This window comes from Lagenorhynchus albirostris, chromosome 3, assembly GCF_949774975.1.
Source record: "Lagenorhynchus albirostris chromosome 3, mLagAlb1.1, whole genome shotgun sequence".
In the NCBI taxonomy this organism is placed as follows: domain Eukaryota; kingdom Metazoa; phylum Chordata; class Mammalia; order Artiodactyla; family Delphinidae; genus Lagenorhynchus; species Lagenorhynchus albirostris.
The window spans coordinates 75,716,917-75,731,871 of record NC_083097.1 but is presented as its reverse complement, the minus strand read 5'-3'; the positions used below and the strand labels follow the sequence as shown (position 1 = coordinate 75,731,871).

At 36.0% G+C, this 14,955-nt stretch overlaps 1 protein-coding gene across 1 annotated transcript in view; it reads left to right on the top strand.

The window, feature by feature from the left end:
* KIAA0825 (KIAA0825 ortholog) overlaps nt 1-2,432 on the top strand; it is a 214,442-nt gene extending 212,010 nt beyond the window's left edge. Inside the window, exons 21-22 of the mRNA XM_060143272.1 lie at nt 2,213-2,252; nt 2,333-2,432. Of these exons, the coding sequence (XP_059999255.1) occupies nt 2,213-2,252; nt 2,333-2,419 (127 nt within the window). The 3' untranslated portion in view covers nt 2,420-2,432. The remainder of the gene's footprint in view (nt 1-2,212; nt 2,253-2,332) is intronic.
* Nucleotides 2,433-14,955: the final 12,523 nt, after the last annotated feature.

Genomic DNA, 14,955 nt, shown 5'->3' with positions numbered 1-14,955 from the left:
AGACCAGATTAGAGACTATGGCTAGAGACTGAGGAGGAGATTATATATCACAGATATAAAAGATATTCCCAAGGAAGCTTGGGGGCCCAGCTAAATCTCTTCCTCATTTGGATAAAAGTTAGCTCTGATACTTTCTCTTTGAAGCCAGTGTGGCCTAGGTGTTTATAGAAAGGTGCCATGCTTACCATTTCTTCACATTGAGTGTGTCAGTTCACATCCTCCAAGCAGGTGCCAAAATGGGATTAGAGGTACATGAGATTTGGCAGGAGAAATGCACATGGAGGGTAAAGAGGAGGAAACAGGAATAGGCAGGCAAAACTTCAGACCCAGTTGCTGATCTGATACCTGTGAAAGGAGGTGGGGCAGAGGATTGGGTTGGAAGAGGCTCAGTTAACAGAGTAGTTCTAAGAAAGTGTTGACAAAGCCAATGGGGACTCCTTGAGCTAAAGTCCCACACTGGAAGAGTCTCATGTCCTGCAGGAACGGGCTGGTACTCTACCTCCACTGTGCTCAGACACTGCCTGAGATCTGCTTGGGAGAAGCATGGCCTAAGCACAAATGCAATGGTAGATGCAGAGGAACGACAGCTAGGGCCCTCACTCCACATGCTAACTGCAGCAGGAGATGTGAGTGGTGCATTTCCATGGCTCCCACAGTGGGGATGCCAAGAGTGATTCTCTTACATATGGAGAGATTGTATGTGTATGTATTATGTAAGTTAAGTTAACAAGGATGGGATTTAAATAAAGGTGTCTGTTACTTTAGTGAGGTAGAAAACAGACAACCTAAATAAATATATTAAATGCTATTGACAGAAATGCAGAATTAGCAACATTTTGATGAAAGGAAGGTATAATAATTTTCTCAAAAGCAGCCATGGGAAAATTCTTTACTCGTCAAGTTGAACCAAAATTCACTTTGTACTGAATTTTCTCCTACGCAATTATGCATTCACATACTGGCACTTTGGGGTTCTTGCAACAGATCAAAAGCTATTAAAAACTTGCTTGAATGGAGTCAATTATTTTTTCAATAACTATTCTTTAAGTCTCTCCCCTGTCAAATTCTGTTCAGACCCCAAAGCCTCTATGATGTTTTTCTACAAGAAGTTTTAGCATAGTTTCCACCGGGAGTAGCTGTTATAGGCCCATTGATTCAGTTTGGCTGTAGATGACAAGAACCTTGACTGCTTTCAGGGTTATTGGTCATCACTGAATATCTCAGTTTATTTTTGTTGCTATATCAACATAAAGAGAGGAAATTATCTCTTTGAAGATATTTTTATTATGACATAATTAGAGAAATTTAAATATCTATTAGGTATTGATATAATTAAATATTATAATAAGTATGAACAACTAATAAAATTGTTCACTTTATATAATATTTTATATATTAACATTTATAACAGTATTTATTACAGTACATTTGTAATGTGTTATATATGACATTAGTTAGGATACCAATAGTGCTTTTTTATACTACTGTAAATGAAACTTTCACCTTTAAGTACCTTGGGGGTGTAGCTCTAAATTTGATTTTTTTTCCATAATATGAGTTCTGGTGAAAAAAAATTTAAATCAAGATATTTTGCATCCACAATATTTGTATTAATATGTTTGAAATTTATTTTGTAATAAACTATAAGCGATACATACACGTGTATGATTTCAAACGGTGCAGGAACGTAAGACACGAAATATAAAAGTTCCCCTCCCCAGCTCCTCAATCACACGAGTTACACTGCACTTGCAGCCGTTTGAACCATTTCTGGTTTTATTTCTTTTGGTTGATAAATCTAAGGGATAGGCTACACCACTATTTTTTTTAATCTATCAACTTAAAATTAGTATTTACGGGCACCTTGCAAAAAAAAGATTTAACTCACACTACCTCCTCCTCTTCCCTTCAAGCTCTGCTAATTGAATTTTCATTTTAGTTCTTCTATTGCTCACCTTTATGTGATATAATATAACCTGTATTTTAAAATCAGTTTGTATTTTTATTTTAACAAATTTGTATAAAGTAAAATTCACTCTTCTGGCTAGATAGTTCTGAGTTGTGACAAATGCATAAAGTTGTTTAACAATCAACACAATCAAAATACAGAGAATTCCATTTCTCAAAAAATTCCCTTGTGCTGACCCTTTGTAGTCAGTTCTTCCCCCATCCCAATCCCTGCTAACTACTGATCTGTTCTCTGTCCCTGTAGGTTTTTTCTTTCAAGAGTGTCATTGCAAGAGAATTATATGGTATGTCACCTTTTCAATCTGGCTTCTTTTACTTGGCATCATGCGTTTGAGATTCTTCCACTTGCTTGTTCTTCTTCTAGAATAGCAGTCCATTGTGTGAAGGTACCACTGTCTGTTCATCCACTTACCTGTTAAAGAACCTTTGGGTCGTTTCCAGTATTTGGTGATTGTGAATAAAGCCTCTATAACCATTTGTGTACAGGTTTTGCATGAATATAGGTTTTTATTTCACTTGGACAATACCTAGGAGTGGGAATGCTGGGTTGTATGGTACATTTATGTTTGACTTTATAAAGAAACTACATCTTCCTGTATTTTATGTTGCCTATGAGAAATCTGATGGCAGACGGTTCTTCTCCTTATCATATCCCTGGATGGTACCTTTTTTGTTTGTTTGTTTTAAGTAACTCCTCCCAGCAACCGCCCCTGGTCATTCTGAAATGAGATTGTATCAATGTGTGAGTCTTTGGTTTCTCATGGCACTGAGTAGGCCCCTTCGATATTGTGATTTCCTTCAGATTCAAAGATTTTTTTTCCTATTTCTGATTATTCTCTTGGCCCCCATCCCCAGTTACATCTATATCCCTTTCTTGAATTCCTGTAAAGACAGACGTTCTGATTTATTCTTTCCTCAGATACTACTAGAGGCTTCTTAGCCTTCGTCCGTCCTCTCATTCACCAACTCTCTATATCCTTCCCACCTCTTTTTCTGCAGCTAACTCATTCATTTCTGTGGCTTTAAGGGATTATCCCAGGTATCCAGATCAAATGCATTCAGGGGCTGGGCAAATAATACAAAAATGTAAAGGCGAGGTATAATACAGTACAGGGAGGTGAATGTATACCTAGATAAAAACATCCAAATTTTATTTTTTTTAATGCTATGTTAGCTAAATAACGCATGTCCTCAGAATGGATTAGGTCCACCAATATGAACCTCTAAATCTATGCCACTGAGTCATCTGGAGCTCCAGTTCTAATTGTTCAATAAGATTCCAGATCACATACACACTTGGATTTTTCACTGTAATGATATTTTAATGTAGTAACTCTCATCTCATAAAGTAGTCCTAACATGATAATTATCTTCATTAAAAAATGCCTCTTTAGAGTTGGGTTATTTCTATTCATAGCACTAACGTTTTTCTGGCCTCAGCCTAGAAACCTTCAATTACTTTGCAAAATTTCCATCTCCTATCATTTGTATTCTGTTAGACACCAAATGCCTCCGAGTTTGCCCTCGTAAAAATAAAATATTCTAGTTTTCCGTAAAATGAAAGTTTTCTAAAGCCACAGAGAGATGTGGGATTTAACAACTGACCTGGAAGCTAGTGAATCTCTTATTGTCAAATAATTGACAATTCTAGGTTAATGAATTGAAACCTATTAATAGTCAGAGTCCTAGGGTAAATGGAATTGGTCTGGACTGACCAGATTTGGAAAGAAGTCAGTAAACTGATTAAAGTTTTGTTGTTTGCCTGTCTCACTTGCCCAGAAGGTTCTTTTCATCAGGATTATGTCTTTTCCATAGTTGTTCATCTGGCTCAGCCTGAACCAGTGATGAACATCCACTTGTCCATTTCAGCAGGTCAGACCTGTAAAGGACTTAGAGAGTTAGGACTCCCTGGAAATAGATAACTTTGTGTAAACGGCAATTCAGACTCTTATTATTTTATTATACAGAGAATACATTTGTTAGCAGATGAAAGTAAAGTATTATGTAACCCACAAGAAACACTGTGTTGATTATAAGAATACTTCTATTTCATTATTCAGTCCAGCAAAACTTTGAGTAAATAGATGGATCTGTGACTGTGCATTCATCCATCCATCAAACATTCACTAGGTACAGCAGATAAAGAAATGAGCCAGACACAGCCTCTGCTGTCAAGGAACTCAGAATCTAGTAGAGGAGACAGACTAAAAGAATCAGTGGTTATAGATACTATAGAGGTTCATGCAAGAGCACTGGAAGATCACAGGGGAGGGAGAGCTCACTCCAGTGAATGCGGAAGCAGTCAGGAAATGCACCCGGGACGTGGTGATACTTGAGCTGCGTATTGATGGTTGAACGTGAGTCAGCCAGGGAGCCAAGATGAGCAGTGGTCATCATCCAGGTTATTTTGGCTAGAGTGAAGGTCTCTTCACTGCATTTTTCACTTCTAAATCAGTTCTATTTGCAACATATAGGCACAGTGAATGAATGTTAGGATGCTTAGGACAAAGTCAGATGCTGAATTGAGTGAGGGCTGGTGGGAGAGAAGGGGGGCACCTGTACTACTTTGGCCCATAACTGGGGAATATTGAAGGAGTTACAGATTCTTTCTTTTGAATCCTTGGCCTCATCTGACGCTGAAGGTTTTCAGGAATGTGTAAGTAATTGCTGGGCCAGTGTAATTCATAGATCAAATGGCCTTGTAGTGTGCCACTAAAATTCTATTTGCCATACATTTATATGGCTTGGATAAGCCTTGGCTTCCTGAGGGCACTCTTGGTGGGTGACTGATGGTTCTTCAGACAAGATGTGCTAGTTTTGGGGTTGTTTTGTTTTTTATTTTATTTATTTATTTTTGGCTGCATTGGGTCTTTGTTGCCGTGTGCGGGCTTTCTCTAGTTGCGGTGAGCAGGGGCTACTCTTCGTTGTGGTGCGCGGGCTTCTCCTTGAGGTGGCTTCTCTTGTTGCAGAGCATGGGCTCTAGGTGCCCAGGCTTCAGGAGTTGTGGCTCGCGGGCTCAGTAGTTATGGCACATGGGCTTAGTTGCTCCTCTGCATGTGGGATCTTCCCGGACCAGGGTTCGAACCTGTGTCCCCTGCATTGGCAGGTGGATTCTTAACCACTGAGCCACCAGGGAAGCCCGTAGTTTTAATACCAGCCTTGGTCAAGTAGGAGAGGTACACCTGATTTGTCGTGCTCTTAATCTCTCGGTGTACTTGCAGCTTGTTCTGGAGCTGCACAGTCTATTCTTCAGTGCTTCACTTTCTCTCTGAACCGTAAGAGTTACCTGACAGTGGTGGGAATGCCCAGGAGAGGTAGTGATGCTTCCTAGTCTGCATGTTCATGTTTGTTGCTCTGAACTAGCTGGTCTGAGGTAGCCTCAAACTAAATCTGTAAGACCCCAGGGAGTTTCTGAAGATGAAACTAAGTGGAATTCTTTTCTAATTAATTGCTTATTTTTCTCATTTAGCAAATAAGCTAACTGGGATTTGAGGACTGACATTTGATTTTAGCAAAAGTACGTGCATGTCAGAGATAGATGCTTGTTCATCACGACTCCAAGAATGTGGATTATATGTATGATTTTAATGCATTTGTTGGAAATAATGTTATTTTTCACAAAGTAAAAGCAGTCATAATTTTGCTACAAGGAGGAATGTTTGCTTTCTCTCACCTTTTATTTAATAATTTTACGTTTTTAAAAGCAAAACAGCACACAATTTGAAAATGAAATTTCCCCAAAGTGTTCAGTTTGCTAATATGTTTTTCATTTTCTTCATTATGCTATAGTGGAATATTGCCATACTTTTAAATGTGCAACTTGTCTCCCTGGAGGCAGCAGATGGTGTGACTAGTCTGTCTTTTGGTAAAGGACTTATCATGAGAGATGGCAACTAGGGCTGGATGGGATGGGGGTCCTGCCCTCAGAGAGCATTGACTCTCAACTTGTTGCATCATTACAACATTTTATAAGTTACTATTTGTAAATATGAAAAAAAAACCCTGCAAAAATGAAAAGATTTTGGTACATTTTAAAGCTTTCTTTTTCTTAGTTTATATAAGAAAATATTTTATTTAGAAACTATTTGAGTTATTTCCACTATAAGTGTTTTCCTCACTGAATGCCTCACTGCTAGAGGACCAACTGACCTCTTGGGCCAGACACAATTTTGTTGGTATTTCTACCCTAGTATATGATCTGGTTTTCAGCTTTGAAAGTCTGGTAACTTGGTTTCATACAGAAATATTGACTCACACTAACCAAACTCATCAGACACTTGTGCAAAACCAGAGTTCCAATTTACTAATTTACAGTGAAAAATACAACTTGAAGCAGATCTGTTCATTCTCTCTCTCAAGGTAAATTGACATCAGAAAGAAACCACGTTATGACAAAAAAAATTTATTCGATGAGTAAGAGTAAAGCATCTCTCCGTGGGGCTATGCCTGCCGTTAAGACCTGATTCACATGTTGTGAGTCAGGGTGTCCTTGCTTCTGAACTGTGCTAACAAGTTTTTATTCTTTCTGGACATTTTTGGCCCTCTGCTGACTACTCTGTTTTCATAATCTTTTTAAATAAAACAACATAGGTGGGGAAATACTTCCCCTCTACTCTCCTAGGTCTGATAGCTGGGTCTATGAAATAAATGGACAACAGACAGATTAACAGGAAAAAAGGTTTACAAATATATTAATTTTTAATATTACATGCAGGGGGGCATTACCAGGGGGGAAAAGTGAATACCCCCCAAAATGGTGAGATTTGAGAGCTTATATATCATCTTTATAGGTGAAGGGGAGAAGGAATGTAGGCTACTTATGGGAGAGTAAAAGATTTTTAGGAAAGATGAATGGGCTTTTAGAAGAATAGATGGGAGGTATGATAGTTTGTGGCAAAGTTGTCTGGTGTGGTATTGACCTCTAATCTCTTCTCCTGTGGGAAGAATTAGTCCTCCCCTGGTTAATGATGCACCTGGGAAGGGGATTTATGGCAATTGAGTTCCTTTTGGAGAATCTGTCTTTAGGCAGATAAGGGGAGTTCAGAAAATGCCTCTCCCTGTATTGGCTGTGTTTGAAGTGTCTTCAGCTCAAAATAATCAGTGCGCCAAAGCAGCATATTTTGAGGTGGCATGTCCTGAAATCCTTCAACAGCTAATAAGTACTTAACTCCCAAATAGAAAATAGTCTTATCATGAGTGAAAAATCCAGGAGAGTGGTGTTCTTTTCTGTAATGCTGAGATCAATTAGCAATGTCTTCTGTAGACAGGAGAGGAGCATGATGGCTTATGTGATGCACATCTGTTCATCATGGCTTAGATCCGAACTTTAGTTATGGAATCAAATAATACTCTGATTCACATTTAAGAACAGCACTCTGCACCCTTGGAAATTATTTGAGAACATGCTTTTAAAGCTAGAAGAAATCTTAACTTTCTCATTTTATAATTTAGAAAACATTTGTCTTGAGGGCCTTACTGAAGACATGGAACTAGCAGGTAGCAGAACAATGGCTTAAGCCCAGGGTTTCTGATTCATGGTCCAGCATATTTTCTTATAAACGATAGTAATAGATCTAAGAATCCTAAAGACTGATGACTTTATTTTCCAACTTAATTTGAGAAATCTCTTTTCCCTGGTAGGATTAAGTTTTTTATTCTTTTAGATTAGCAAAATGAACGTGAGGATTAATTATATAGAGCAGTGGTGCTTAACCTTGGACACATGTTAGAATTATTTGGGAAGAGTATAAGAAAAAAAAATTGACTAAATAATTTCTTAGGTGAGGCACAGCCATTCATTGGTACTTTTATAAAGTTTTCCATGTGATTTAACTTTGCAGCCAAGATTGAAATAATTGATACAACAATTTGAAAACTTGTTGAAATAATCAAACACTTTGTGAATGCTTAAAAGTCACTGTTGACATTGTTCAGTTAAGTTCTTGAAGGGATCAATATTTTTATCAGCCAAAATCACTTCTTTCCAAATAAACATCACCACATTATAAATTAAGATTAGTACACTACTCAGTATTTTTTATTCCATAATTCTTAATATAGTCATCAAACAGGTAATTGGAAAAGCAGCAATGATTGTGATCATAATAAAGATCAGAAAGTGGTAATTGCTAGAATGGAAACGTGATTCTCTACTGCTCATTTATTGATAGTACTGAGAGTTTTGTTAGTCTTTCTGTCACTTAAATATAGCTAAACTTTGTATTATATATGTAAACTGTGGAAGGGAATGCTGGTCTAAAATCTAGATTAAAGAATAAGAGGTATTTACCTTTAAAATAAATTTTAGTATTTATTTAAATATTATTGAAGTTTTAGAGATTCATAGTGCTTCAAAAATGAAGCTAAAGTATGAAGCCCTAAGAAAAAGATTCCTATCTTCCATGTTTCCTTAATTTCCCACCATTTTGTTCTATACTGGACTGTTTTCACAGTAGGCCTTCCTCTTCTCTAGTTCACACTTTAAAAGGATAGGGAAGGCATTACGTGTTTTTGTTTTACATGGCTTTTCAGTCTCTAGGGCAAGATTGGGGGAAAAGCAGTTGCAATGCGGCCTTGCACTCAAGAAAAAGTCATAGAATAGCAGACACACTTCAAGTAGAACAACTGAAGGTGAGAACCTTGAAGTAAGGCCTAAAAATTTCCCAATTGGATTAATCATTTATAGACAATTAAAGCTAAATGGCTATCTGGTCATGAGCTAGAATCTTTGTAGTTCTGATGAAAGTAGAAGTTCGGTATAGCAAAAGAGCTGGCATTGTAGAAGCCCTCTTACAGAACAGAGAATTCAGAATTATCACTCTAAAATTTGACACTGAAATATGTCACAGGAAAGCTTTTTTATGTCTCTTTGGATTGGCAGGTTATGACAAAACTGCATTCATGTTACTTGAATACATCTTTTGTCTAGTTTTACATGCTTTTTGACTTGTCTAGAAAATGACATATTGAGGTTTTCATTAGCTTTAACTAGGTGTGATTTTCTTATGGACGATACCTCAGCAGGACTGCAGTTTGAGGCGAATAAACCAGTGAAGCTCAGAAAGGCCATAGCCCTCCTTCAGATGGTAGCAATGAGCTGAAAGACTCATTAATCAACCACAGAGTCACAGGTGTGATGGCTTGCCTACAAACTGCCAACAGACTGTGAAAGTCACATCCCACAGGCTAAATTGTCAAACTAGACCCATCCATAAACATTTTAACACAGCAAAATTCCAACTCTTTTGTCTCTAAGATGTGATTTTGAAATGTTAAATTTCCTCCAAACCTGCTATGAAATGTTTATTTTATTTCATAAAATTCAAATTTCTTGAAAAAGACTCAGATTTGGCATTCTTTTCTATCATAAAATTTTATATTAGTGTTTTTATTTCTCATTTTGTTTTCTATTGGTTATTTGCTCTCCTTTATTTTAAGACTCTATTCTTTTGTATTACATGAACGGGTGGAGGATCGAATTGGCCTGTGCCAAAGCTTTATCAGTAGTAAAAATCCATTTTTTAGCACGTGCATTAGCTTGAGTTATGCCACTCAGAAGAAAATGTCTGTAGATATGTTTTAATGGGAGGACTATGTAAACTACTTTTATTTTTAAATAAAAGAAATTTTTACTTCAGGTTAACTGCTTGATTTGGGGGTTTTTCTTTTGATCTCTACGAAATCATGATTTGAATTGTTTTTTTTTTTTTTTTTGACTTTTTTTTTAAACGGTGCATCACCAAAGAAGTCAAGTTAAATCTTAAGCTTGATGTGTGGTTTGCCAGGAGCCTTGCAACAAAATGGTAGTACGTTTTTAAATGAATACATGCTTTACATTTAGGGGGGGATTTAGTGAAATCCAGTGGAATAATATGTCATGGCCTTGAGTAAGTCTGACATTCCCAGATCTGTAACTCCTGCAGTAACTTGTATTTTTGCTTTTGGTACAAGTGGAAGTTGATACATAAAACCAAATGATTTTTTTCTTTTTTTTGCCTCACTGCAGTTTCATTTTATTAACTTTAAAACATTGAATAGCACATTGGTGCTCATTGAGTAGAGGAAATAGAATTAAGCATGGTGCAAATGCAAGTTGTTTGCACTCTCTAGGCCCTTGCCCCTTAAAGCTTGTCCCACGAACAGCAGCTTACAGCATTAGGCTAAGGTGAGCTGAATAGTTCTTTTCTCTTACTGGTTTCTACCTGCCATCCAAATATCATCCCAGCAAATACCATTATAAAGAGAGTTCTCATACTAAAAATCATATCCAACCTCTCTATTTACTTATCTAAATGTCTCAAACAATATCAAATACAGTGAACACTGAGTTGAAAATAGAATTAAAACACTCCAGTAACATTGTGTGAGGTGGGATTTGATCTCCTAACCATAGCCAAGTTCACATTAAATATACAAAGGCCAATGATATTATAGCAAAGTATTTGTTTATTAAGTCTGGATATACTACACTAGTGTAGGAAAAGGCAGAGTGTACCCAAAAATGTGTAAGACACATCCTTGTTCATAAAAAACTTACAAACCATATTTTTATATACTATAAGGCAGTTTGATTATGAAGTTCCAAAGTCCTTCCGTGGCCTCATTCTATCTTTTTAATGTTTTAATATTGAAAAAGGCAGAAACATTTTTCAAAACAGCAGGATTTTACAATGTCCCTTATGAAGTTCATTACCTGAATTAAATGTTTTCCTTCATAGCTAATTCTGATTAAAAATAAGCTCAGTGAAGTATGTCTTTTTTTTTTTTCTCACTTTTCTGAGCTGTTTTCTGTGTCCCTTGGAAAAATAAGAATAAATATTTACTAAATAGACTGTGATGTAAAAAAGGAGATAGAAATTACAATTTATATCCTTCAGAGGGTCATACTCTAATTCACATTCCTTGCTAATTTCTGTTCTGCCAAAATACTAATAGATTATATATAAATTTCCATAAAATACTATGATGACTACCCTATGTTGACCTTAACTTGATATTGAAGAGTTACTTTGAAGGAACTGAGTAGGGATAGGGGGGTAAGGGTGGATTTTTACAACTAGAAATTAATAAAAAGTTAATTTGTGGCCCAATTCATGGTTGTCTAAATAAAATGAAACAAACTGATATTTTTACAATTTCTGTATACCCAAGATTCTACGGGGAATTCTTGGTTAGGGAGAAATCAAGCTGATTTACTCTGGGTATAGGTACTTGCACAGAGGAAGCCCTCACTCAGTAGTTATTTAGATTTGAAAATAGTTGGAGGATCACTAGCAATACAGGATTGTAACAGAAAGGGAATACAGGGGAATGAGAATTGTATGCTGAGAATTTACCGAGGTACTAATATTTCTATCTTATCTGTGATCTTTATTTAACTGAATTAAGTTTGATTGAGAACAGTAAACAATACTATGTGATAAATTAGAAAGTAAAGTGTATAATAAATATGATGATAAAGGTTAAACTTCCAATTAAAAGATACATAAGCATTTTGAAATTTCCATTTACATACAGTATTCTATGCTCATGTTAGTCTGAAAACATAAATTTTCCCCTTCTCTTACCCCTTTTCTGTCTGTGTACATTGATGCATAACTTTTGGTAACTACTCTCTTGTTGGCAAAGATCAGAAGAAAGAGCTGTCACATCATAGTCCCATCGTAGGTGGAATATATAACTGAATTAGCTTCATTTTAATGGAAATATGTATAAAAAGATGCTGCCATTGGGATCTTTGAAAAGTATGCCTTGAAGTAAGCTTAATGACCACTTATTTTTTACCTATATTGTTAGTGGCTTAGTAATTGCTTAGTAATTACACACTCCTCCCCCATAAAATAATATAGAAGTGTTCCCTATACTTGTCATCATAAAAACTCTGAGAACTACATTTAAATACACATACCCAGACTCCTAGCAGTAAAGTGTTAATAAAATTAATAATAAAAAGGTGTAATGATTTCTACTGGGATAATTACATGGGTAATTTAACAGTAGCTTTGGATGAAACTGGAAGCATTTGTATGATATACAGTTAAAACTCTGTAAATGGTATATAGAAAGTCAAAGGCTGTCCCATTGTCTTTTGGATACAAAAGGAATCTTTTAAAATGTTAAGTAGTAGCAGTGCTTAAAAGATAAGTTTTCTCTTTTATTATTCTAATAAATAGCTCTTTAAAAATATTTGACTAATTGTTGTTTCATGGCTTTATGGTCTGTTCACATTTTTGAAGTATAACTTTATACCCTCACAACAAAGTTATAAATCCAGTCTGCTTGTTTTTTAATTTTATCAATTAAAATGAAAGAATGAACTACAACCTCTCAAATAACATAGTTTGGGGCAGATTTCAACTTGATCTGTACTCTTTTTAGCTTGTTTCCACACAAGAATATTCTTGACTATCCAATGAAAACATATTTTATAATGTGAAGAAATTTGTCTTCTAAAGGAAAGCCTATGGAGCCTCATATGTTTAGACCACTTGTTACTTGATTGGCAACGTGCTGTACATTTTTACATAAAATTTTAATTCTCAAAACATTGTGTAAAACACTTGTCATATTCTTAATTATAAAGTTAAGAAAATAGAGTGAAAGAAGATAAGGATTTGCTGAATGTCACACAGTTTTTACATGACCAAGCTGGGATTCAAGTCCAAGGCTGATGGCTGACTCCAAAGCCCAAGTCCTTTCTACTACAGACTGCTAGCAAAATACAAGTTGTAATGATATATGACTGAAATATTTTGTTTTCTGTGAACATGCATGTAATATACATATGCTATTTTTAAAGATTTTATTGTAAAATATAACAAACAGAAAAGGACATAAAACTTAAGTGTGACGCTTTATGAATTATCATAAAGCAAGCATTCATTTACCACTACTGATAACCATATTCAGGAATAGAACTTTGCCAGCACCCTTGAAGCACCCCACCCTCACGCTCCATTCTAAATACCATCCTCTCCCTTTTTCCCCGAAGACTAAGCACTATCTTTACTTCTAACACCATAGTTCAGGTTTGTGTTTTATTTAACTGTGGTAAAATATACATAACATAAACTTGCCATTTTAATCATTTTAAAATGTACAGTTGAGTTGCATAAGTAATTCACATTATTGTACAACCATCACCACTATCCATTTCCAGTACATTTTCACTTTCCCAAACAGAGACTCTATATCAATTAAACAAGAACTCCCCATTCCTCTCTTCTCCCAGCCCTGGCAATTACCATCCTACTTTCTGTCTCTATAAATTTCACTATTCTAGGAACCTCAAATAAGTGGAGTTATATTATTTTTGTCTTTCTGTGACTGGCTTATTTCACTTAGCATAATTTCTTTAGGCTCATCCATGTTGTAGTATCTGACAGAATTTCTTTCCTTTTTAAGGCCACGTGAGATTCCATTGTGTATATATACCACATTTTGTTTATTCATTTTTTGGTTGATGGGCACTTGGGTTTCTTCTGCCTTTTGGCTATTGTGAATATCTGTTGAAATTCATGCTTTTGATCTTGTTGAGTATATAACCAGAAGTGGAATTGCTTTATCATATGGTAATTCTATGTTTAATATTTTGAGGAACCACCATATTGTTTTCCACAGCGATTGCAGCATTTTTACATTTCTACCAGCAAAGCATAGAGGTTCTAATTTTTCCATACCCTTGACAACAGTTACTTTCCTTTTTTTTTTTTTTTTGGGGGGGGGGAGGTAAATTTGCTTTTTTAAAAAACTTTACTTAAGTAAAATCATACATATTTTTTATTCATTTTGGCATCTTTCGCTCAACATTTTGTTTATGAGATTCACCCATGTAGTTGTACATTTTCATTGTTGTAGAGTATCCTATTGTATGACTACATCCAGTTTCTTAACCATTCCACTGTTGATGAACATTTAGGTGGTTTCCAGTTCTTAGCTATTACAAGTAATGTGGCTGGGAACATTCACGTACCTGAATCTTGGTGTATATGTGGGCAGTTTGTTGTGTTTATACCTAGAAGTAGAATTGCTGGATCATAGAATATATTGCTGATCAGGAGTATATGAGTTCTTATTGCATCATATCCTCACCAGTACAAACATGCTTTTAGCAATTCTGACAGGTGTGATTACTGATGATGGTGAACATTTTGTTCATGTTTTTATTAAGCATTTGGATAGCTTCTTTGGTGAAATGTATTTAATTAAGCCTCCTGTCTATTTTCCTCTTGATCCTTTTTCTTTATTGATTTGTATGAAAAAAATATAGATAAATATTGATAGATGTATGGATGGGGAGATACAAATCCTTTGCTGCAAATATCTTCCTCTACTCCTTGGCTTGCCTTTTCACTTTTATTAAGTTTTTTTTTTTAAATTTATTTATTTTTGGCTGCTTTGGGTCTTTGTTGCTGCGCGCGGCTTTTTCTAGTTGCGGTGAGCGGGGGGTACTCTTCGTTGCGGTGCGCGGGCTTCTCATTGCAGTGGCTTCTCTTGTTGCGGAGCACAGGCTCTAGGTGCGCGGGCTTCAGTAGTTGTGGCTCACGGGCTCTCGAGCGCAGGCTCAGTAGTTGTGGCGCACGGGCCTAGTTGCTCCGCGGCATGTGGGATCTTCCCGGACCAGGGCCTGAACCCGTGTCCCCTGCATTGGCAGGCAGATTCTTAACCACTGCACCACCAGGGAAGCCCCCTTTTCACTTTCTTAATGATGTTTTTTAGTAAATAGAAGTTTAAAATTTTTTATATAGTAAGATTTGTAAGACAATTTCCCTTTCTAAATATTAGTTCTTTTGCCCTTTTAAAAGACAGATCTTTTCTGTGAACTTACCATTTGTCTTTAATGATTAAAGTAGTATTTTCTACTTTATTATAAGCAAATATTATCAATTTCTATTTGAAACTTTTACTTTTCCAGGCTGTCATAAACAGGCTTCCCTTCACTAAAACAAAGAAACATCTTTGAAAGAAGGAACATCAGACTAAAATTAT